The sequence below is a fragment of the Didymella exigua genome (assembly GCF_010094145.1).
Source record: "Didymella exigua CBS 183.55 unplaced genomic scaffold M421scaffold_6, whole genome shotgun sequence".
In the NCBI taxonomy this organism is placed as follows: Eukaryota; Fungi; Ascomycota; class Dothideomycetes; order Pleosporales; family Didymellaceae; genus Didymella; species Didymella exigua.
Window position 1 is genome coordinate 244,240 of NW_022984780.1, and position 24,790 is coordinate 269,029.

The 24,790-nt window shown below is 52.3% G+C and overlaps 6 protein-coding genes across 6 annotated transcripts; 2 read left to right on the forward strand and 4 right to left on the reverse strand.

Annotated features, from left to right (window-relative positions):
• Window positions 1-2,916: 2,916 nt before the first annotated feature.
• M421DRAFT_2662 (isocitrate dehydrogenase mitochondrial precursor) lies at window positions 2,917-4,472 on the reverse strand (the record flags this gene model as incomplete). The annotated part of the gene is made up of 3 exons (XM_033588738.1): window positions 2,917-3,341; window positions 3,392-3,891; window positions 3,940-4,472. The coding sequence occupies 3 exons, from the start codon at window positions 4,470-4,472 to the stop codon at window positions 2,917-2,919; spliced, it is 1,458 nt and encodes a 485-aa protein (XP_033451388.1).
• Window positions 4,473-5,513: 1,041 nt separating this feature from the next.
• M421DRAFT_57104 (uncharacterized protein) lies at window positions 5,514-6,599 on the reverse strand (the record flags this gene model as incomplete). The annotated part of the gene is made up of 2 exons (XM_033595471.1): window positions 5,514-5,755; window positions 5,807-6,599. The coding sequence occupies 2 exons, from the start codon at window positions 6,597-6,599 to the stop codon at window positions 5,514-5,516; spliced, it is 1,035 nt and encodes a 344-aa protein (XP_033451389.1).
• A 1,574-nt stretch (window positions 6,600-8,173) lies between these two features.
• Window positions 8,174-8,902, reverse strand: M421DRAFT_90233 (P-loop containing nucleoside triphosphate hydrolase protein; the record flags this gene model as incomplete). Its single annotated transcript, XM_033597839.1, has 2 exons — window positions 8,174-8,729; window positions 8,835-8,902. 2 exons carry the CDS (start codon window positions 8,900-8,902, stop codon window positions 8,174-8,176), a joined length of 624 nt encoding a protein of 207 aa, XP_033451390.1.
• Window positions 8,903-9,291: 389 nt separating this feature from the next.
• M421DRAFT_417796 (thioredoxin) lies at window positions 9,292-10,532 on the reverse strand. Its single transcript, XM_033591588.1, has 2 exons — window positions 10,140-10,532; window positions 9,292-10,059 (listed from the first exon to the last, which is right to left on the reverse strand). Exons 1-2 carry the CDS (start codon window positions 10,367-10,369, stop codon window positions 9,711-9,713), a joined length of 579 nt encoding a protein of 192 aa, XP_033451391.1. The 5' UTR covers window positions 10,370-10,532; the 3' UTR covers window positions 9,292-9,710.
• A 3,369-nt stretch (window positions 10,533-13,901) lies between these two features.
• On the forward strand, window positions 13,902-15,174 carry M421DRAFT_56970 (uncharacterized protein; the record flags this gene model as incomplete). Its single annotated transcript, XM_033595455.1, has 2 exons — window positions 13,902-14,361; window positions 14,420-15,174. The coding sequence occupies 2 exons, from the start codon at window positions 13,902-13,904 to the stop codon at window positions 15,172-15,174; spliced, it is 1,215 nt and encodes a 404-aa protein (XP_033451392.1).
• A 4,945-nt stretch (window positions 15,175-20,119) lies between these two features.
• Window positions 20,120-24,160, forward strand: M421DRAFT_90236 (leptomycin B resistance protein pmd1; the record flags this gene model as incomplete). Its single annotated transcript, XM_033597840.1, has 4 exons — window positions 20,120-20,413; window positions 20,473-20,584; window positions 20,633-23,849; window positions 23,908-24,160. 4 exons carry the CDS (start codon window positions 20,120-20,122, stop codon window positions 24,158-24,160), a joined length of 3,876 nt encoding a protein of 1,291 aa, XP_033451393.1.
• Window positions 24,161-24,790: the final 630 nt, after the last annotated feature.

A 24,790-nucleotide genomic window follows, 5' to 3' on the forward strand; every position in this document is an offset into this window, starting at 1 on the left:
CTGGGCGCAAAGCCATAGCTTTGTTTTTCTGGATAGGAGGTGCGGCGGCGGTGCTGCGCAGCTTTGCACGCTCGCGTGGTGAGTCTATCTGCGAGGCTATAGCCTCGAGGACCTTCGCTGAGCCTACGACCATGGACTTAGGTCGTGGCTTGCGTACCGCGGTGTCGAGCGTTCTACGCGGCAGAGCCTGTGTGGTGCCCGTTGCGTTTGGCTTGGGATAACCGACCATGGAGAGAGGCCTCGTGACTCTGTTGACAGTGCTTGTACTTCGATCCGTGGCGGAGGTACTGGGTCTGGATGCCGCTGCACTGGGCGACTTCGGTGTCGTGGGCCTTGAGACAGTCTTCTGGAAGGCTTCTTGACCGAGAGATCGCTTCAAAGACTCTTGCACCTTGAACATATCTTCCTGCATTGAAGACCGAAGATGGGCAGGTGTGCCAAAGCTCTTTGACCTACTTGATAGGCCCAGTCGGGAGGGTGTCATGGGAGATAGGTAGGACGGAGTCGTCGCGGTGCTCGTTCCCGAGGAAACCGTAGTTGAAGGAACTGTGATCGGAGAAGGGAGAAGCTGGATGAGACGGTTCTCTTTGCGGACCTCGTAGCCTCGGACTGATGCCATAGGTGTAGTACTCGCAGACGTCTTGTCGCCTGGAGTGCTCATCGACGAGTGTGCCTGCACTGGGGCAACATCGTTGATGGCTAGTGTCGAGATCGGCGAGACCAGTGTGCCCGCTGTCGGCACCGCAACTAAGTCTTTAGATTCGTGCTTGTCGTTCTTTCCCTTGCGTACGACGTGAGGACTCTTCAGCCCAAGTCTCTCAGACATCTTACGCAGCGGCGTGGGCATCGACTCGATTCCGCCAGTAGTTGGCGGGGTCTGGACCTTGGCGCTCTTGTTGCTGTGGTTTGCCATCAATTGGCCGATATTGGACGGCGTGAAAGCGGTGGGCGCCTGCCTCAAATTGAATGGAGGTGCGGGCGCAGGCGTGAGAGGCGTCGTCTTAGGAGTATGATGTTCCGGTGGCATATCTGTGGTCTGCAGTGCTGGCTGTGAGAGCGCAGAATGTTCGGACGAGTCTGCTTCCCGAGACACAGAAGGCGTGGTAGCGTGTCCGGTCGTAGCGTTCTTGATGGGGCTTTCACTTCGGCTGCCAACACTCATCTGCGACTGGTATCCTCCATCTTTTGACGGGCTGATATCACTATTTCCTCTTTCACCCCATCCTGGGTTTGTCGCCTTCTTTGTTGGCGTCCCGAAAAGGTTCTTCCTCAAGATATCCCTAACTCTTCCTCCGCCACTTGGCGTGCCCTTCATCTCACTCTTCATCTCTTTCCGAGGACTTGGCGACAGTCTTCCGGGCGTCAATCTACCACCCCGCTTCTCGGGACTGGGCGTAAGTCTGCCAGACGGCTTTGCATCAGGCGTCGCTGCCCTGCTCGCTGCCCTACTTGCCACAATCTTCCTCTCCGGGATCTCCATTGAGAAATAGAACCCATTCTGTCCGACCTCCAACCTCTCATTCCCTGGTCTCTTCGGGCTACGACTCGGCGTCCGCGGCGGCGTTCGCGGCGGTGGACCCGGGCTCATCATGACCTCTTCCAAGAATCGCTTGTGCAGCGGCGTATTGGCATTGCTCTTTGGCGTGGTGGGTATTGTTGTTTGCGTCTGAGCGGTGTTTTTCCGCGGCGCGATAGTGACGAGATGGGTTTGATCCTCGATGCCGCGCTCGTTCCCGTCAGGCCTTGGACCGGATGGTCTGCCTGCGCAAGTAGGCAGGGTCATCCTTGGCAGCTGCGCGACGTGTCAGTGAAAGAAACGGCCATGTGATTCCCTGTATTCTATCCACTTGGGCGGTAGTGATAAGTGGAGTCGGTAAATGGAAACCGGGATACCTTGAGTATTGGACGTATTGGTGGGAGGTGTGGAGATTGCACGGTCAAAGTAATCTCCGTGTGGAATGAACAGACGACTTACTTTTCCGCTAAGTTATTGTTAAATTTCGAATAAAAGGATGGGAGGCGGCTTCGCAGCTTGGGGACAAAGACTGTTTGTTTCGATGTTATGTTGAGCAACGTGGACCCTGCATAGATGGAGCGGTACGGGTGTTGTGTGGTGATGTCCTCAGGGTTCAAAACAGTGGACAAACAAAAAGTAGAGGTTGAGCAGAGCGAGACCACCAATGCAAGAACCGATAAATACTGAAGAGTCAAGGTTCGAAGAGTTTGGTAGAGAGAGGACAGAGAAGAGAGCTTCACACAGGTTTCCGAAACAACATGTGTAACAAACAAACCGCAATTACCATGTCTTGCCATGCTTGCAAGCGTGCTGCTGTGAGACATAGCGACAGCCGATGCACGAGCATGGGGAAACATTAAGAAATCGAGAAGATGCAGCAATTGTGGCAACAAGTGAGCACCCTCGAACATTGCAATGACGTGCGAAACCAATCAAATATTGCGTAGTTCCCGGCGTCTTGTACATCTACTGTCGGCGCTTTGGAAGACATCGCGGGGCGCAAAGGGCAGGTACAGCTGTACGACCCGACGGAGCGCGTCGTGCTGAAAGTCGTGCAGTTGCTGTGATCGCATAGATCACAGTCAAAGCTTCATGCTGTGACGGATCGGTCCTATTTTTGCGGCCGTGTGGAAGCGTTAACGAAGGCGGATGATGTCGGCTCCGATGGAAACAGGTACGACTCGAACATCTGCGTCCAGATCCAAGATGCAGTTTGAGAGATAGTAGATGCAGTCCGATGTAGGCTAATGATTGTGAGTGTTTTTATTTCGATGTATTCATGCTGCTTCCCTGGACAGAGTAAGCCAAAACTCCATCTACAGGGATCTAGGTATGCCGATATCTACCAGCTAGTTCAAATGTCGCTCAACATGCTATTTATCCTTTTATGCACGCTTGCTTTACAACTTCTCCTTCAAGCTGGTCTTCAGCCTCCTCTCAACGGCATCGAGGTACTCGTTCGTTGTGACCCAGCTGCCCCTGTCCTTCTTGCCGCACGCAAGGGCAAGATCCTTGGTCATGATGCCATCGACATCGACGGTATCAACGCAGGCCTTCTCGAGCTGCTCCGCGAAGACGACGAGTTCGGGGGTGTTGTCGAGCTCACCACGTTTGGAGAGACCTTGTGTCCAGGCGTAGATAGAGGCGATGGGGTTGGTGGATGTCTCGTTACCCTTCTGGTGCTCGCGGTAGTGGCGAGTGACGGTGCCGTGGGCAGCCTCAGCCTCGAAGGTCTTGCCGTCGGGGGTGATGAGGACGGAGGTCATGAGGCCGAGAGAGCCGAAACCCTGGGCGACAATGTCAGACTGGACGTCACCATCGTAGTCTGGCGTGTGTTAGCAGATGTCGCACAAAGATCAGGATCAGAAGACGTACTTTTCATGGCGATGATGTATCCACCCTCGCTCTTGATCATCTGGGCGACCATGTCGTCGATCAGACGGTGCTCATACCAGATACCAGCAGCATCGAAGTCCTTCTTGTATGTGGACTCGTAGATCTCCTGGAAGGTGTCCTTGAACTTGCCGTCGTAGGCCTTCAGGATGGTGTTCTTGGTGCTCATGTACAGGGGCAGCTTCTTGTCGAGCGCGAGCTTCATGGAGGCGTGTGCGAACCCGGAAATGGACTCGGTGGTGTTGTACTGGGTCTGGGCGACACCTCCGCCAGCGGGGAAGTCGTAGACCTTGATGGTCTGGGGCTCGCCGCCCTTGGGGGTGAAGACCATCTCGAGAGTGCCCTCGCCGTCAATGACACGGTCCTTGGCGCGGTACTGGTCACCGAAGGCGTGACGGCCGATGATGATGGGCTGCTTCCAGCTGGGTACAAGACGGGGGACGCGGGGAATGACAATGGGCGCGCGGAAGACAGTTCCTCCACTGGGTCGAGTTAGCCTAATCTCCGGCAGGTGACGTGGTGAAGCTTACAGGTGGTTGCGGATGGTGCCGTTCGGCGACAGCCACATCTTCTTCAGCTTGAACTCCTCGACACGCTGCTCGTCGGGGGTGATGGTCGCGCACTTGACACCGACCGAGTACTTCTTAATGGCCTCAGCGGCATCGAGTGTGACTTGGTCGTTGGTCTCGTCACGGTACTCAAGACCAAGGTCGTAGTACTTGAGGTCAATGTCGAGGTAGGGGTGGATGAACTTGTCCTTAATGGTCTGCCAGATGATGCGAGTCATCTCGTCACCATCGAGCTCGACCACCGGGTTCACCACCTTGATCTTCTTGATGGGAGTAGAGGACGCCATCCTGAGCTGCTGGCTGAACTGCTGGGAGGGGAGGAGGGCTGCAGATGGTGCGGAAGAGCCTGTGGTGGTTCGTCGTGCGTTCGAGAACAGAGCCGATTTCGCAGTAGTCTGGGTCGCAATAGCACGAGTCGCAAAGCAGCGGGATGAGAGGCGGGCGGGGTTAGTCGCGGTGCGGAGAACAGCAGAGGCTGAAGAAGTGAGCCTCATGGCGGATGGCGGTGGTAGCTAGTATCTATAACCTCGGTGGGAGAGTCTCGACGAGAATCGCCAAAGAGTCGTCCTGCGCTTGCCGGCCGCGGTAGCGTCTTTCCACCCTGCGATGCTCGGAATGATAGGCGGAAGATAGGTGGGGAGCTGCCAGTGGAGCAAGATGCGGGTCAAAGCTCTCCCGAGGTTCGCAGACGTCTGGCCTCCCCTGGTTTTCACGGCGCCATACAGCCTTTTAAGCCGCCGTAGAATGCCGAGTCTGCGCGGCGGCCGCGTCCGCAAGCAGCAGGTGAGGTGTCGGGCGAACGGCTCAGGTCGTACCCAGCGCGCGCATAAAGAGCGCGGGCGTAGAAGAACCGCCTGCGGACGCCTGCGGACGCCTGCGGGATGGCCTGGCATTGCCTGCAGGAAGTGCCGTGTCGAGCACTATTGGTCGTGCAGTGTCGCGTGGATTGACATCACACGCGCCAGCTGCGTGGGGTCTGTTGGCGGGGGAGGGGCGTGCCTGACATATATCTGTACGACATCAACAGCCAGCTGTGGTGCAGTGAGCGCGGCAATTGGCGAGGCCAGCCGGGCGAATTGCCAGCATCCAGCAGCTCGACAGCGGGCGATGCGTACTGTACTTATGTGTGGTTCCGCTGCCCTGCGTCCGCATCCCCTCTCACGAGCATGCGGGCTACCGGAAACGAGTGTCTGGAGAGCATTATTGGCTGCCAACCAGAGCGAGCTCAATCTTCACATAGCTCAATGTTGGTTTGCCCGCGTGGGTATGGCTGCCGCGCATTGTGTCGTGCGCTCCGATTTCTGCCGCATGGAGTGGGAGGTGCGAGTCGCAGGAGCCTCGGCATGTGGCATGTGGGCAGTGTTGCTAGCTGAGCTGGCTCGGGTCATCTCACGACGCAGAGGACACAATTTGGTAGATTTGGAAAGGAGACTGCTGCGAAGTGTAGTTCGAAAGGAATATTGGGTCTACGTAACACGAGGAGCTGTCACTTCTGCAGGCAAGACCGTTCCAGCAGCTCGCGCCTTCCTCGATGCTCACAGCTTGGCCCACAGAGGGTGCAGCTCCATCACCTCCACCACCTCAACAGCGATCATCTTGTTGCCGTCACGCTGCTGAATTTTTCTTCGAGCTCTTGGCTGCAACAGATGCATGACAATGGACGGATTGCGAGATGTTGTGTCAGATTGGAACACCTGCACCTTGTCGACGAACATGTTGCCCAAGACATCCTTGTGCTCTGTGAGGAAGTATGCAAAGCCTAGGAGATTAGGAGTGCCTATCACTTCGCATTAGCTATAATTTCACGAGCTGTAGCGGAGTAACCTACCTACCAGTGCCTTGGTCTCGGGCCAGTTTCGCTCAAATGTGTGGCCAGGCCATGGACTCAGCACCCAGCCTTTAGCATCCAAGGCACGACGAGTCACTTGCTTAGTCTCAGTGTTGACGATGCCCACCGAGAGAAGATACCGAAGACCCTTGATCTCGTCACCCTCGGTCATCGAGTCCCAGCCTATCCACGCAATGTCTGAGAACTGCCTCAGCGCCGGCCACTGATCGCTGGGCACGGGCGGCTTGCGATCCCTTGAAGCGTAGCGTGGCGATACCCGGTTCAAACTCATGATGACACCGTCCTTGACATCAATGGAGAAGGCGTAGGAAGCACCGGTTGCTCGGTAGCTCTTCCCATCGACATCGTATGATTGCTCGTCTACACTTTCCCCCAACAGACCGTACTCCCGGTGGTCGATGGAGATGACCCGGTGCTCCCCACCGTCGAAGACATCTGAATACTCCGAGACCCCAAGGCCAGTGAGGGCCTCTCCAATGCCCCATGTGCGGTAGAAGTCGTGAAATGATTCGTCAATTTTCTCTGGAGGGGAAAGATTCCAGTTCCATCGCCGGAGGTCATCAGTACCGCGGAATGGACTCCTGGCAGTGTCTCGCTTCGGACTATACACAGATCCTGCACCTGCATCGTTGGCTTGCATTGCAGATGAGAGTGTGCACCCCTTTTTGTTGCACTTTCCCCACAGGTCGTCGCCGGCTGGTTCAGCACGCCTGTTCGGCAGAGGTGGTGGCGGACGTCGAACGGGTGGGTCGGCTGCAGTGTCAACACCCATACCAACGCCGGCGTGGTAAGGGAAGACGCCATTATTGGTGTTATTGCTACAACTGTAATGTCAGTAATTGTGTCACCCCGATACATGTGCATCGTAGTACACCCGCAAACGGACTTCGTGTACACACCTGAAAAATGAACTGCCACGGGCGCTAACCGCGACGGCAGGCAGAAGAATGTAGAGAAACCTCATCGTTGAGTCGACTACACCTGCGTAGTGGTACGTATTGGTATAATGAGGTTGGGGCGTGCGGGTTGATCCTTTATTGCGTACGGTCTTGACGCATGGCGGCTTCACCTCAGAGTGAAGGTGAAAGTATCGAAGTAGTTTCACAGACCGCAGTCCAGGTCGCAGCTTCGCCCGCGTACAGCGCGCCGATAACCACGACTGCCAACAATGAACTCATGTTGGAATAAGGACCCACATGATATTAGACGCAAGACAAGACAGCGGACAAAGCTTAGAACAAGCTAGCGTGCGTAAAGGGAGCAAGCAGATGCAGAGGCATATAAGCAAACCTACTGTACGTACTTACAATATCGCTTTTCAGCAAATCCTCTATGCTCTGCAGTTCTACCTTGCAATAACTCATGGTGTACGATGTTGTCAAGATTCTTGCAATCTTCCTTCCGTCTCTGATGCTAGCATTGCTCACCTAGACCATGGTGATCAGCTTCATCGCAGGCGGTCCCGTTCATAAGCCTCATAGTAAGCATAGCGTTCGGTCTGATCCCAGAATGTTCGAGTCTTGTGCAATAGCGTACATGATGCCGACATTGACGACTCGCCATATAGTGAAATGAATGACAAGATTGAAAGCTTTCGTTGCGAAGACAGTGCTGTTCCTGACGGTAGAGCTTTCGCACTGCCCTAAGTCCTGGTTCGAAATATAGAGAGATACCAGCAATGATGAGCAGAAGCGGATGGAAGAGTTCTCCGATATTCTTCCAGCTTTCGATAAGCCGGGCAGTGAAGATACCACCGCTCTAGGTGCTGTTGAAGAGAATGCGATGGAGGACATGTGTCATGCCAATCAGGGCTCCCAGCAATGCACTGAGCAAGGGCGCGTTGAGAACGTCGTTGAAAGATAGCAATCGTCATTATGCGCGTGCGCGGAGATTGCTCCGGTGCAGATCAGGGATAAGTCGAGGACGGCGCTTGACTATCGTGAATCTTGGCTTTGAAGGGAAGAACGTGATATCAGTAACCGACATGTGGCGTTCTCGAGACTGCGGGCATAGCGATAGTCGCCTGGTCTGTTCGGACATGTGATCGGTGTCGGCGCCGTTTTGAGTTGTGTCACACTGTTGAGGGGAGAGAAGCTCAGGCAAGTTGCTCCCGTCTCCTTCAAGTGTCAATTCGTCGTTCGAGTCTGCATGTTCGGTGCTGATGAGGTGTGGGTCTATTGCAAATGCCAAGGAGCTGCTGATTGTTGCAAAGACGAGGAAACAGCTCTCTGCACGATTCCTAGGTAGCGGTCCTGGATATCACCGTATCTACGCGACACGGCGGTATAGTTGTCTGCAATTGGCTGCAGACGCTTGTTTGATGGCTGTCAGAGATGGACTGTGTCGTTACATGACAACACATTCGGACAGCACGCCTCCAGTCTTCGCGCCATCTGCAGTCGTTGTCTTTGCACAAGTCTTCGCGACATCTTGCAGAACCTCGCGGCACAGCTCGCCCGTCAAAGCGCTGCACTCGGCATAGTGATCGCAAAGCATCCTTTGTGCGGCCTGGACGCCCTCGTGAGGCATTACGCTCGGGCCTTTGCCTTTCTTGTCTTCGCCAACTTCTAGCAGTGTCCATTGCCTGCGCAAATCTCTCTTCAAGCCCAGAACCATTACGGGAAGATTCTCATCGTAGTTGAAGTGGCCGTTGACGATGGGCAGCCAGGTCTTCGTGAGTGAAACAAGGGAGGCACGCGAGCTGATGTCATAGCACAGTATCACAAATTGAGGGGAGAGGAGCGTGTAGTTCTCGGGGCTTTTCGTGTCGAAGAACCGCAGCTTGTAGGGACGTCCGTAGAGCGAGATGTCGAACTCGAAGGGCTGGTCTGAGTCGCGAAGCTTCGGTAGCGCATACGGTGGGAGGTCATCATCAATGGGCTGGACACCCAGGCTGAGACGGCTGCCCACGTGTCAGCTTGAGAACGAAACTCGGAGACAGTACCAGACGCCTGATGCGCCATGCGCCAGAACCGGAGGGTATGATGTCTGTAAAGGAAACACTTACGACAAGAAGGTCGACTTGCCGCACTCCGCATCTCCAAGCAGAAGAACAGTGACTTCCGGAGTATCCATGGCTTCAATCCAGCAGCGCAAGGGGTCCCTTGAGTGCTGTTTCTTACATCGTTGCACGAAGGTGCGATGTCAGGGCGATAACGGCATTCGATGATAACGGAACCTTGGCGTTTTTCGTCCATCCCAACTTCTCAGGCACAATGCTCCATCGAACATCACATTGACTCAGTGATATCTGTTTCGAATGGGAACTCATCTCACTTGCACGCTGGCCGCGCCCATAATGCTGAACGCTCGATCTTCAGAGTAATTTGACCGGTAACGCGACTCTATCGACCATGAACCAACGCATTTCATTGATACAAGCTGATCTTGTATCGACAGGACGTCTTCCATCCAATTTCGGAGGATGGTTGAGCCGGATGTCATAATCACGTGCATTCACGGGTGTTATCTAGGAAGGATCGAATACATTATCGTGTGGGAACTACACTAACTTGGACGCATCGTTCACAATGTGGTCACCAAGTCTGCAGCTGGGTACATCGTGCCAGGCTGAACAGTGATCAATAGTGTTTTGTCTTTGCAGTCCAGACGTTGGTCTTGCATGCTTGATTTGGTACGTGGTGTGTATATGACTGCGGCATTGTCCTGTACTCCCTGGTCACCTGTGATAGGGACCTGTAGGTAAGTTGGCAACGTGGAGAAGATTCTGACACACGAGCATCGCCCCGCGCCTTCTTCAGGCAAACAGCACCACGGCCAACTTCATCATGCTGGATGCCGAATGATGACTCATGTAATATTGCTGCAATCCCTCTGTACGCCTGAATCTGCGTGTTATCTTCTGTACGATGCTCCTCGTTCCTTACCTCCTGGGCCTGATATTGTACGGGCTCTCTTCCGCCGCCTTGAACGAATCAAATGCAAACAAGCTCACCAGGTACAGCGCAATGAATCGTATCGCCATGTCCGCGAACCCACCATTGCCTGTCATCAGCCTCTGCAGCCCTGCAAATGCGCCATCGCCCACTGTCTGACTCGGCTGGCTCGAGCTGCCCAATGTCCTGCCCTTGGAGGTAAAGGCTGTAGAACCTGCGCTGCCTGCGCCTGTGTCGTTTGCGGCTTTCCGAACGGCGGCTGTAAGAGCGGATGGGTTGGCGCCACGAATGGTCTCGATTACGGACTTGGATTTAATCACGAGGAAGGTGGGCATGCTGTTTCTTGTTAGCGTTAATCCATTCAAATTATGCTTCCTTTTCTCGTATGGCTCTGACGAAGTGTTGGGTGTACGTACGCAGAGACCCCGTACTTCTTCGCCACCTCTTGCTGTGCGTCTACGTCGACCTTCACGAACTGTAGCTTCCCTGGCTTTGTCTCCTTCTCGGCGAGTGTCTGGAACACAGGTGCAATCGTTTTGCAAGGCCCGCACCAGTCAGCGTAGAAGTCAACGATCGTGTATGTGGAGGAGCTGAGAAGCGTTTCGAAGTGGGAGGAGCTCGTTACAGGGACGATTTTGCCCGGCATGGTGGTGGTGCTTGAGCCTTCGTTTGTAGACGCGCGGTACTTGCAGAGCTTGTCGTGGAGTTACGAGTATTTGCGCAGTGGTAGTGACTTGGTGGTAGGTTTGGTGGTGTGGATGTCGAAGGTGGGATGTGGAGAACACCTTGCAAGGATGTGGAAGGTGGCCGATTGGTCCCAGCACGAGTGTATCACGGTGCATTGTCATCGATCTACACAACTTGCAGGAACGATCTCTTTGATCAGTCATACGACTTAAGCCACTCTCCTTGCTAGGCTTCCGTGCACTTCGCAAACAGGCGTCGAGTGACAAGTGGATGCATGACGCAGGCTTTCGCCAGGAGGTCTTCAAGCAGCACAGAGCTCGAGAGATGAGCAGCTTGACGTAAGCAGAGGCGGTGGGATCGATGAATGATCGCCTGTTATACGCAGATGCGATGTCAAGACACGAGTGCTGTTGCAGCGTTGCTGTGAGCTGCAGCAAAAAGTAAGCAACTATTTCAACGCCACGAGCGAGACATCGGAAAGATCATGAAGAGGGATTTATTGACCAAGCTCGGCTGCGTAGTTTCGTATAGATGCTTAGTACCAACTTAGACTACAACCAGCCCAATGCACTATTCAGGACTCGACTCGAACGGCCGTCACTCACTACCTTTTATTGGAGGGAGTTTACAAGTGCTAATTCTGTTTTACGAGCCGTGGGAAAGTTCGGTCAAAAAGGTTGGGTGAGCATCATGTATAGACATGCTCAAGGGTACATTCAGGGGCTGATCACCCAGCATCGTACTAGCCTAATTATCGATGAAACGCACCAGCATACGATGATACTGACAGTGACCTACCTACTGTGATTACAGGCATAAGTAGTGTAGGTGGGTCAGCACAGCAGGGATGTTCGGCAGTATTTTTCGGTTGAATTGGCTTCAGCTTTGTCATAGATTACATACAAATCTCAGTAACGTACTCCACAAGCGAGCCGCTCACCTTTTGTAACGACGCAGGCAAGAAGAGAGATATCCGGAATAGGTGTGAATCCGCTACAAGGCATATGGGAGTGCTGGGATGATAAGAACACCAGGATATCTGTAGTAGGTGTAGTAAGGCAGGGCACAACGCGCGAACGTGCATGAAAGATGCGCAAGATACTGTAGGTTAGTGCTGTATACTGTAAGTTACAGTAAGTTGCAATACTTACTGTAACGTGCAAGAGAAGTTAGAGTTAGGTGTGGTCTTCGCAAAAGTGAGCGGCTCACTTGTGGAGTACGTTACTTTGTGTGACCACCTTGAGCGTCAATTACTGCCTGGCAATAGTCATGCATGGTGCCTATGACCTCTCTAAGACCCTTAGGGGCAATTGAATCCTAAGCTGCTGTTACATTATCCCTCAGTTTATTGTAGCTACGCTACTAGACTGGCGGATGGGTACCATGTACCTAGGGTAGGGTATAGGTAGGGTATAGGTCGCACGGACGTAGGTATAGGTAGGGGAGGGTCGCACGGACCATAGGTATAGGTAGGGTAGGGTTACACGGACCATAGGTAGGGGAGGGTAGCACGTGACTAGGGATAGGTATAGGTAGGGTAGCACGTGCTAGGTATAGGTTTGGTTTGGGTATATTACTAACCTAGTTTGTATACAACTAACCCTAGGTTGTACTAGTAGATTCTTTCGCATACACAATACTTAGAAGAAAAAGCATCTATAATTTATTATCACAGTCTATTATCACATACTTATGCTCTAAAGTATACAATAGTACAAAGTCTAGAGTAGTAACCTAGATTTTGCTAATAACTACCCATTCCTAGACCCTACCTAGCTACCCTACCTATACCTATACCTAGTCACGTGCTACCCTACCTATACCTATACCGAGTCACGTGCTACCCTACCCAAACCGTTTGGGTAGGGTACCTCATGTACCCTACCTAGTTCCTACCCATAAATCACGTGACTATACCTATACCCTACCCTACCCTACCCATCCGCCAGCCTATACGCTACCTTCCCCTAGGTAGGTTAGAATAGTGTATTTCTATCTAGTCTTTCATCCTGTTCTAGATCTCCTTAATTGGGTTGAGGTCTGGTGAGTACAGTGGCCAATAGATAGGCTCTATGCCTCTCTCTTAGAGCTCAGTTAGGGTGTATTAGGCTGGCGGATGGGTATGCTCTAAAGTCCTGTTTGGGTACCACCCTAACTTAGCTGATACTAGGCCAATTTAGGCAAGTAAGGGCTCGTTTTAAAGAGAATCACATGTAGTTTATTTTCCTTACATAGCTTTTCCTCGTAGCTCTTATATTACAGCTCCTAAATCTAAAAGACAGTAAAAAAAGGGAGGGTACCTAGCGAGCATACTCATCCTAGGTAGGCTTTTGCTAGGTAAGCTCAATCACTCAGTTAATAGTTGGCCAAATTAGGTAATTATTTTTTAATAGAAATATACATTACATAAGCGTATCTCTACTAGTTAAGGAACTAGAAGCTAAAACAAAAAAAAGCCTACCCTACCCATCCGCCAGCCTACTAGAGACGCCCATCTCGCGATAGATATCGGTGGCGGGGTGGCGTTAATGGCGGCATTGACGGCTGAGTTGATGTGGGTTGAGTAGAAATTGTTGTAATGGTACGTGGATGCAACAGAAGACAAGTCAGCACTGTGATATATACAAAATTAGGTGTAATTCGGTGTAATTCTGTCACTAGAGCCATTCCGCGTCATCCGACAGACACCCCGGCCATGCCGGGTCCACCTACACTACTTATGCCTGTAACCACAGTAGACAAAAGGATCCTGTCTCTGGAGTCTGCCTGACGGCTGGCCTTACACGTTTGCAGGACAGAAGAAAAAAGGAGATACTTCGTACGCTGGAGTCATGATGAGAGCACGGATTGGTTGCGGCATCGATAGCATACTTCCTACGAAGTACATGCGCTGCACCCCGGAGCTTTGGTGCCGGAGCCTTTTCGGGAGCTACGGAAACGATACCTACGCTATCGGTACCACGGACCCTTGACATCTTAGAGTGAAAAAAACCGACATCGCCAATAAAGTGAAAGCAGGTGCCCAGAAGTTGGCTGCATTCAACATCCACGAACTCAACTGCTAGACTGACGGACAGTTCTGGACGGCGCGGCGCCAGCCATGGCAAGCACAAGTCTGCGTCACGTATCGAACGCGTTGCAGGGTCAGCCCTGACGCTCTGATCCTGACGGGTGAACATACGAGGTAGACTGCAGTGGATTGGAGGTATTCCGCTTGTTTGTCCTGAGCATGGTCGCCTCGTGTCATCTTCACCTAGATGCCAGGATGTATAAGTACTGCCGATGGATCGACCATAGGTAATGGCACGGGTTTGGGCCTGCCTCAACAGGTGCTATTTTCAAACTCTTATTTCGCTGCAAGCTTATCAAAGTCTACCCGCAAGCTCCGCGCCGACGACGCGCCTTTGCTGACGCTTGTTAAGTGCTTTCCTTGCCGTCGCTCCGTTCCTTTCCTTCACTTCCGTTTGCGCTTTCTCACACTCGTTCATACAATGCCGGGACCGGTCTTCTCTGCACATCGCCTCGTGGCGCTATGTGTTTTCGTCTTCTTCATGTCTGTTTTCATCTATTCGGCGGCGAGCATACATGGCAACAACCCCTTGCAGCAGATTAAGGATACAGCGGGTGACGCCGCCAACAGCGCTACGCATATGTTCAAGCATGAACAACTCACAATGAGCGAGTCTTTCCTTCACCTTTACGAGTCGATACGCACGAATATCTCAGCAGAGGCATACATGGATGCTTCTGGGCAAGAGTACAAGATCAACGAGCAAGGGCCGTGGTGGAAGGAGCCCTTGCGCAACGAGATCCTCATTGTCGATATCGACACCCGTATTCCGGATGGCGACAACGAGCTCTGGAACAGCGAACGCGTGGATTGGGCCAACATGAACGCCGAAAAGGATGGCGGCATGATGTCTGCCTCGTTCATGAACCATTTCCTCTACTGTGAGCACCCTGAGCGCGCCCTGCAATTCACGCCTTCTGCAAAGACTAATGTCCCCAGCCCAAATCCACGGCTACGACTACCGCTTCTTTAACGCGCGCTCTATGGAGATCCAAGGCTACCATAACACCTGGGTGAAACCGCACGTCCTATCCGAACTTCTCGAGTCATACCGCTTCGTAGTTTTTGTCGACGCCGACGCCACAATCCAGCACCTCGAACTCCCCATCGAATGGCTCTTCAACCGCTGGGGCATTACACCCTCAACCTCCATCGCGATGCCGCTCGACACCAGGCAAGTGCTCGACGGCGATGATAACGCTTCCAATGACAGCAAAGGCAAACTCGCACTCAACACCGGCGTTGTCATCGCGCAAGCACTACCGCATACATTCAAGATGATGGAGGCTTGGAAGGAGTGCCCCAGCGAGAAGCAGTACCCCGGGTGCGCTCACTGGAAGCAAGAGTGGAGCCACGAGCAGAGAGCGTTCTCGGAGTATATTCGTTGGGACTACAACCCGTCTGGCAAAGAGATCATCGAGATTCCGTGTGATGATGCTATGGGATACCCTGGGATCAATAGGCATCCCCATATTCTGAGTAAATGCGCTGGCACATTTCTCAGGCACCACACTATTGATAAGGCAATGACGAAGAAGAGCACCGAGGAAGCGATGTTGCAGTCTATGACAGATGTAATGCACAAGATGCTGCAAAGCAACAAAGAGAAGTTCTGGATCAAGGAAGAAGAGCAGACGAAGGCTACTAGAAATACAGCTGGTGACGAGCCGGTCATCCCGGCGTCAAGGGCTTGAAACGCCACTGGTGGTGATGGATATTGCATTTGACGATTGACGGGCACTTCAGCGGCGGCGTTATGGATACGCCTTATGTTATAATGGCATTCGACACCCCTGTGAGGTACATTCTCGTCTTCGACGCATTACGATCGGCCTTGCCTCAGATCGATCAGTCATTGGCCAGCGTGGCAGACGTAGTACATAAGCTGCGGCTACTGATCGAACTTCTCATTGGAAAGAAGCCCTTGACAAGGATCACGATCATCAGGAGCTTTTTCGACGTTCGACCAGCTTGAACTTAAGAACTGATAGCATATTGTCTGACTTAACCTCATATCCCACGTCAAACAATACAAGATCAGATGGGGGTGAACGTCTCTAACGGCGACAAACAAGTGCAGGCAATAGTAGGTGCCAATCTAGTTTCCCTCGCTTCTGCTTCTTCTCTGGCACGGTGAAGGGCTTCCCCGTACGTAACGCCGTCGATGTGGCACTCGCCGATCAATTTGTAAATAAATTTGTTTATGTCGAATGGCTGCAAGACGTAGGGGACGGGTAGACCCAGCAGTACCACAATGATATCGTCCTTTGAGCTGCTTCTAGACCAAGTCCGAGAAAACCCGCATCAGTAGGACAAAGTTGTCGGTGACGTACGAGTTTGAACATGCGCGTTACGAGACGATCTTGGGTTCATTGCTTACTCACGATTTGCATCACTCTGCCATGAGATCCGCAGAAATACCGAAAAAGCTTCGTGAAGATAGTAATCTCATCATCGGCGTCCGTCTCGGGGGGACAGATAGTAATTTTGGGACTGGTGCTAGCAGTTCTTATGAGTTCCATGTCTTTCTCGGTTTCCCAGTGGATGCCCTTGCTGATCTGGCCAGTGGCTATGTCAAATTGGAGCTTGAATGCGAAACCCTATGCAACTCACAACCATTATCCATCGATAGAGTACGTCCAGCATGTCTTTCGGATACACTGCTTCAAGAGTGTGTGGACATAAATCTGTGATAGTGCCCTGACATCTGTGGTTCTGATTCTCGTACCCTTTGTGTTTATGGCGGTTCCTTTGTAACGGCCACCCGCACTGAAAGGTTCCACGAAAGTCTCTACCAAAGCAAGACTGCTCTCTCCCTGATGTAAGCTCCAATTTGGGACCCAGGATGAGAGATTGAGTACATTCTGCGCCCATCCGCTGCTTTTGAGGGTTGCGGCTCCTGCGGCGGAGAGTATCCCTAGCGATGCACTTGTACAAATGATGAGGAAGGCCACATCTGTGTATCCGTCTTCAGTAACGTACTCCACAAGCATGCCGGTCACCCAAGTGTACCGGTCACTTTTGCCAAGACCACACCAACACTATAACTACTTTGCAGTACCATAGTACACAGCAGCATTCTACTATGCTACACAGTATATTGTACTAATCTATAGTACTTTACGCATCTTTCTTACAAGTTGTTCTGTTGTGCCCTGTCTCGCCACATGTACCACAGCGCCTTAAAGACTGAGTACTCCCATCAACGCGTGACCTCTTCTTTGCCTTCTTCCCATCACTACAGGCCTCAAACTCCTTTAGAGTAGTTAGCCGCACTCCCTTAGCAAAGGTTAGAGTCCCTTCTTGCTGTACTTGCTTCCTTTTGTGTGATTTACGACGTGTGGCAGCCTTGTTGGCTGCCTGTAGGTCAGCAACCTGGTTGCGCACTAAAACCAGTGAATGCGCCATCAGCTCTGCGCCTTTAGTGAGCTGATTAAGAGCGTCAACCATAGACGTTGGCGAGCTATCAGCGTGTCTCTGAATCCTCTCTCGAATCAGCTTCAATTGAGACCCAAATTCCAGGGTGTTGCTTGGTGTTTTAGACTCCCACGTACTGTTGTCCACAGTAGGTGGCGTTGGCGTGCGCAGCCGTACTTCAAGCTTCAATAGCACAGCCTCTGGGTCAAGTGGGACTAGGCCAGCACCTCTGAATCCTCCCTGGATGTTACTCTCTGTGATTGAGGCGTCAAAAGCTGCTTTGAAGCACGGCAAGAACTCAAGTTTAGTGATACGCGTAATCTTGCTGCGCATTAGCCGCTTAGCTTGGCGGCCATAGGCCTTCTTCAATGGAGAAAAACAGCCTACGTCAAGTGGCTGTAGTAGGTGCGACGAGTGTGGAGGCATACACAGGGTAATAATCTTGTGTTCCTCGCAGTACTGGTGGAATTCGACTGAGTTGTGGCTCTCGTGGCCGTCCAGAATAAGCAGCCGATAGCTGCCAACAGTGCGCGCCTTTGTGTGCTCATTAAAGTGCTTCAACCACTTAACTCTAAGCTTGTTGTTAGTCTAGCTGTTGTCAGAGACATTAAGAACCCAGTTGTTAGGTATACTAGGCTCCTTGTACCAGGCAGAGAGGTGGTGCTTGCTAGAGAAGATGATGAAGGATGGGATAGACCAGCCCTTCGCGCAGATGCCTTGGATGATGCTGGTCCACTCTCGGTCGCCCTGATGCACTGCCTTTGGTCTCCCTTGACGCTCAGAGCCTGTAACAACAGCTCCTGTTGATATAACGCCCATCATAAAGCCAGATTTGTCAAAGTTGTGGGTGTCTTCATCTTGTATACTATACTTGGCTTTGGTATTCTCTACTAGTTAGAACTAGTCCCTAATCACCTTAGGATCCTCACACAGAGCTCTCTTATAGTTGTACTTGCAATTGAATTTGACTTTGAGCTCTGGCTGACGTTTAACAAAGTTGGCAGCCCAGTTCTTGCCAACGTAGGGCTGGTGGCGCTCAGCAAGCAGAGAATTGGCCATATCCTCTACATCAGCAAGCTGGGGCGAGTATCCTCGCTCGTCTAGCCTCAACACGTGCTGGACAATTACCTCCTCTTTGTTCTTTGTAAGATTCATAGTATTAGGTGTGTAGTTGCAGCGTGGGGTGGCTCCAGCAAGTCGGTCACTAAGCGTGCTTTGAGAGACGTTGTAGATTGCTGCAGCGCGTCGCTGAGAGAGCGTCGCGTCTTGTTGGATAGCCTGGAGAGCAAACTGTATGTCTGCTTCATTAGAGAGCCTTTTCATGTTGCTGCGTTGAGGCATTGTTAGTAGAGTGAAGTTTGGTGTGGTCTTGGCAAAAGTGACCGGTACACTTGGGTGACCGGCATGCTTGTGGAGTACGTTACTTTGAGAGTAGTTAACTCTGATGTTGTGCGATTTTGAGTCCAAGAGACCTAGTATTCCGAATACGAGGTCCCGAGGGTCAGTGGCACCAGCACCACGATTGTTGAAGAGAATGTGGAGGAAGCTTTCCATGCTGGTACTCGGCGTAGATCCTGAAGAATACCTGAGCACACCAGGTAGACTCCCATTCTTTGCTCCCGATCTTCGAAGAGGCCATCGAGAAAAACAGTTCCATGAAACGACGTGAGCTCCACAAATGGCGACTGCGCATCGTAGAAGATCGAGATCGACTTCCCGTGCTACCCAGATCGGTCCCACTCATCGAAATCGCGGTTTCCGAACCATCTCAGCTCTTTTCGGTTGTGGAAAATGCTTCCTTGCCATTGGAGCTTAAGGATCTCCGGTACGTCCCACGTGAAGCTGCCAGTGCGGCTCATCAGAGCGGGGTCTTCTTTTGGTTAGTCAAATGGTATTAGTCGGGCATAACTGAGACCCCGAAGGTACACTGTCTGATGTTCCTTGGGACAAAATGTGACCGCCAAACTTGAGCTAGAGATGAGCTTCGTGAAACGATGGTCAAAACACAAATGACTACGTAGTGAGCCGGCCTGGACGGTTGAGAAACACGGTGAACAAAATAGTATGGCGGCAAACAAAGCTCTGAACCTTAGAATACGCACTGAATGCGAAGTTTCTAATATGAGCATCCGAAGAGGCAACGCCTCGTACTCATTCGGCATATAGTCCGGGGCTGCATGGGGATTAAAGATCCTTAAACACCGGATAACTTTAGCCAGCCCTTAGGCAGCAACGTCCACGATACAGGCTCCAGCAAATCCGAACCACATTTGTGTTGTCGCATTAAGCTTCGCATTAAGCTTCGCATTCAGGTGATATGTGTGTGACTGAGGGCCTGATGGTAACGAACACGTCGGACCCAAGTCTGTGCGCATACCTCCATATCTGTGGCGTTGACCCTTCCCTTCGTCGGTGTTACGACACGAAGCAGACCCGCAAAGCGATGACCTTTTTGCTGTATATTTCAAGTATGAGAGCGAGCGCGGGAGGACGTGAGTGAGAGGGTGGCGATGAACACGGTCGCGGCGTCGGGATTTGTCTAACCTCCGTCACCGACATTACCGACCCAGCTCGATCCACTGATTGACGCCGCCTGCAGACAAACGTAAAGGACTCTGCTGACTGCTTCGGAGAATGGAGTAAGCGGCGACGGACTGATCTTTTTGGATTCAACGACATCATGCGGCGTCCATGACGGCATCTGGCGATTAGGCAGTCGCAGAGACGCGGCCGCCCTCATGATTCAAAGGGCTGGTCTTTCCACGCTCTGACACTTACTGCATTTGCGCGCCTGAACGAACAAACGAGCACAACAATAATCAAACTCTTCATTCGCCACGCGTCTGTACTCTTCTTGCACTCTCCGCGATCTTCATATCTTGGCAGCGCAGTGCCGCAATTCCGCGGTGTGTTCACATATTCCTCCAGATACTCGTCCGCCACCGTATTTGCGTATCCGGCGGGGCTCTCCAATCTTGAAAATAAAGCTTGTTGCGCACGCGAGCCCCCAACGCAAGCCACCTTCGAGAACGAGTTGACGTTGCTGCCCCTTTACCTACTGCGGCTTAGCGAGACGGAGGGACATCAAACCGAATCCAGTCTCAGGCCAGTGGATTCGACTGGTGGCGCCGAGGTCGAAATTTCGCCAGGTGAAAGACATCTTGTCGCGAAGCTCTTTCAGAGTACTTCGACCAGCCGGCCTTGAGGAGCCGCTACTTCACCATGGCCGCTCCCCAAGAAAAGGCTGCTGCGAATGCAGCGACGCTGAACATCGACTCGCCGCCCGGGAGAGGAATCGATGAGAAGCTCGATGCATCATCTGAGGAAGGGGCGAGGACGCTCACTGCTGGCCTTAGCGACCACGACAAACAGATCATCGAGAGACAGACGGATGCCCCAAAGCTCAATGTTGGATACTTCGCGTTGTTTCGATATGCAAACAAGAAGCACACGCTGATCATGATTGTTTCACTCATTGCATCAATCGCAGCTGGAGCTGTGATGCCCTTAATGACAGTACGATTCCAAAGCAACATGCCGAACCAATTTTCATTGCATAGACTGACATCTTGTAGCTCGTATATGGTAACTTCGCAGGAAGCTTTACGAGCTTTTCCGTGGACGCTACCGCGGCAGAACACTTCAAGAGCCAAACCAACCAGTTTACACTGTACTTTGTGTACCTTGGTATGTATACACCCGTCTCGAGATTGTATTCGCGCTGATTGTACACAGCCATCGGTTCATTCGTTACGACTTACATTAGCATCATTGGGTTTTCTTACACTGGAGAGCAGATCACCAAACAGATTCGAGAACTTTACCTCCAAGCCATCTTCAGGCAGAACATCGCTTTCTTCGATTTCCTAGGATCTGGAGAAGTCACCACCCGTATCAGCTCTGACATGAACCTGGTCCAAGACGGCATCGGCCAAAAGATCGGTCTCTTCGTTTCCGGCGTGTCTATGTTCGTCTCGGCAATTATCATTGGTTTCATCCGGTCCTGGAAGCTGTCTCTCATCATGCTGTCGGCCACGGTCGCTCTTGTGCTTATGATGGGAGTCAATGGAACCTTGATGAAGAAGAATCAAACACTTGCGATCGACGAGAACGCTACAGCAGCATCGTTGGCCGAAGAAGTCCTTGCATCTGCCCGCAACGTGGCAGCGTACGGTACACAGAGGCGCTTGCAAGAGAAGTACAAGATCATGCTCGACAAAGCGACTGGGTACGACTTCAAAGCGAAGCTCTGGCTGTCCATGATGATTGCCGGAATGATGGGCGTTCTCAACTTGCAGTACTCTCTAGCGTTCTGGCAGGGAAAGCGATTCCTCGACAACGGCGAACTAGGCGTTGCGAACATCCTGACAGTCGTCATGGCTACTATGATCGCTGGTATCTCGATCGGTTCGAACCTTCCCCATCTCCAGGCCTTCGGCGGCGCCACAGCAGCGGCAAACAAAGTTTTCAACACTATCGAGCGTAAATCGCCTATCGACCCTGAGGCCGAGGAAGGCGAGATTCCCGGTGACTTTGTAGGCAACCTGGAATTCAAAGACCTCAAGCATGTCTACCCCTCTCGGCCAGACACCGTTGTTCTTCAGAACTTCAATCTTAGCGTCACCACTGGCCAAATGGTAGCATTGGTAGGAGCCTCTGGGTCCGGAAAGTCAACCATCGTTGGTCTATTGGAGCGCTTCTACCTCCCCATGGAGGGTCAGATCTTTTTGGACGGCAAAGACATCAGCACACTTAATCTTAGGTGGCTGCGACAACACATGGCAATCGTGAGCCAAGAGCCCGTGCTCTTTAGCACCACTGTCTACGAGAGTATTCTCCACGGATTGGTTAACACCGAATATGCCGACGCATCTGACGAGAAGAAGATGGAGCTGATTGAAGAGGCTGCCAAGATCGCGAACGCACACGACTTCATCATGGATCTGCCAGATGCTTACCAGACAAAGGTTGGCGAGCGAGGAAATCTGTTGAGTGGTGGTCAGAAGCAACGTGTTGCCATCGCCCGCGCTATCGTATCGGACCCGAAAATATTGCTCCTTGATGAAGCTACCGCAGCACTTGACACCAAGTCAGAGAGCCTCGTTCAGGATGCGCTCGACCGCGCCGCCAAGGGCCGTACCACCATCGTCATTGCCCATCGCCTAAGCACAATCAAGAAAGCGGACAATATAGTGGTCATGGCCAAGGGTGAGATTGTCGAGACCGGCACGCACGAGAGTCTTATTCGCGCGCATGGGGTCTACGCAAGTCTTGTCCAAGCTCAGGAGCTTACCCAGAAGAAACAGACTGGCAAGCGCCTTTCCGGCACCGAGGACATCGAGAACGAGAAGGCCGATGAGTTCGGGGGAGAGAAGCCTGCACTTATGCGTACCGTCACATCTGCTCCATCGATCTTTGCAAAGAAGGAAGAGGGAGAAGAGCTGTACGGTACTTGGGCTCTCGTCAAGTTTGCCTGGGAGATGAATACTGGCGAGCACAAAACCATGGCATTTGGTCTGATCTTCAGTTTCCTCGCAGGCTGCAACCCGGCTATTCAGGCCATCTTCCTTGGCAACTCGATCAACTCGCTCTTATCGCCTGGTACATCACTGGGAGGCTATAACATTAATTTCTGGTGTTGGATGTTCTTCATGCTCGGTCTTGTCATTGGATCCTTCTACTTAGCGCAGGGTATGACGCTCTCCAGGGGTTCTGCTCGCCTCATTGGCAATGTTCGACAGCGTGCTTTTGCAGCCATGCTTCGACAAGACATGGAGTTCTTCGATGGCGAGACAGTCACCTCAGGTGCACTGGCTACCTTTTTGTCCTCTGAAGCCAACCGTCTTGCTGGTCTCAGTGGTGCCACCCTCGGCACGATTGTCAACTCCACAGCCTCGATTATCGTCGCCATCATCGTCGGTTGTTCGTTCGGCTGGAAGCTTGCGCTTGTCTGTACCGCTACCATTCCGCTCATGTTGGCTTGCGGTTACTTCAGATTCTATGCCCTCATCCGCATGGAGAAGCGCAACAAGGAGACTTCCGAGGCCGCATCTTTCGCCTGTGAGGCAGCATCCTCGATTCGTACTGTCGCTACACTTTCTCTTGAACAGCATCTCCTGCGCGAGTACCACGAGAAACTCGGCAAGCAGGCTGCTGGAAACGTCGTCTTCAACAACATCTCGGCTTCCCTATACGCCACATCGCAGGGTCTCTCCATGCTGATCTTCGCCCTCGTATTCTGGTACGGTGGCCGTCTTCTGCTCGCACAAGAGTACACAGTCCTGCAATTTTTCATCGTCTACTCCGCCATTATCAACGGTGCCCAGTCCGCTGGCGCCATCTTCTCCTTCGCCCCTGACATGGGCGAGGCCCGCGATGCCGCTAAGCTGCTCAAGTCTTTCCTCAACCGCATGCCCAAGATCGACCATTGGTCCCCCGACGGCAAGAAGATCGATCGTCTGGTTGGCAAGGTCGAACTTCAGGGCGTCCGCTTTACGTACCCTGGTCGCCCAGACCACCGCGTTCTCCGCGGCATTGATCTTACTGCTGAGCCGGGGCAGTTCATCGCTCTTGTTGGCGCCAGTGGAAGTGGCAAATCCACAGTCATGCAGCTCCTCGAGCGCTTCTACGACCCTATCACCGGCTCTGTGCTTGTTGACGATGTGGATCTGCAGGAGTACAACCTGCAAGACTACCGTGCACAGCTTGCTATTGTGAGCCAGGAGACAACACTGTACACGGGCACCATTCGCGAGAACATTCTTGCTGATAAGGATAACATTCCCGAAGAGGCGATTGTGCAGGCGTGTAAGGATGCGAATATTTACGAATTCATTATGAGTCTGCCAGATGGTTTCAGCACGCTCGTTGGTGCAAAGGGTGCATTGTTGTCCGGCGGGCAGAGGCAGCGCCTTGCTATTGCGAGGGCGTTGCTGAGGGATCCTAAGGTTCTGTAAGTTATCCTTGCCTTGTCTTGTCCGGTGTTAGAGTTTTTGCTAATGGATGGATAGCCTTCTCGACGAAGCGACTTCCGCTCTCGACTCGACATCCGAACGCGTCGTCCAGGACGCTCTCGACTCCGCCGCACAAGGACGCACTACAATCGCCATCGCGCATAGACTTTCAACCATCCAGCATGCTGACGTCATTTACGTCTTCGATCAGGGCAAGATCGTTGAAAAGGGGAGACACGACGAGTTAGTGACTAAGAGGGGTGTTTACTTCGAGTTGGCGAGGCTGCAGAGCATGGGTGCGCCGCAATAGTAATTGAGAGTATAGAGTAGGCTCGACTACGGGCGGGACCCTGCGCGTTGAGGATTTCTGGGTAAATACTTTAGTTTTGGTAGCGACTTCATTTAATAATATACTGGTCCATCTCAATGCATACTTCGATCTGGGTCGTCCACAGTTACTCATGTTGCCTATGATTCCCGACCTACATAGGAATATCACCTGATTTCGTCACTAGGCATTGTCTAGCAGGCTGACTCAAGCTCAGCGTATGTAGATCAAGGGAGCTAAAGAGCTGGTAACTTGAGTTCGGCTTGCTTGTTGCTAGAAATCAGAAGTGTGAGCTCGCTGCGCATCAGTCAGTTCATATTGTTACTGACATCGAGCGCGGGCGTCATATGTTGCAGCCAAGGATGGGATCGCGGTCGTTGGTGAATTGTATTCTACAATTCACAGACGGCTTTCATCATTGTCGTACACTTTGCTTGACAAGCTAGATATCTTGACAGGGGGCGGGTCGGAGCGTGTCTTCAGACAGCTACCAAGCGTGCTCTCATCCGCCGGTGAGGCATCTTGGCAGCGTTGGTAGGGAAGGCACACGCAGTGCGCGCCAGCCCACAATCAGGGAACAGTCAGGCGCAACGAGGTGAATATAACACATAA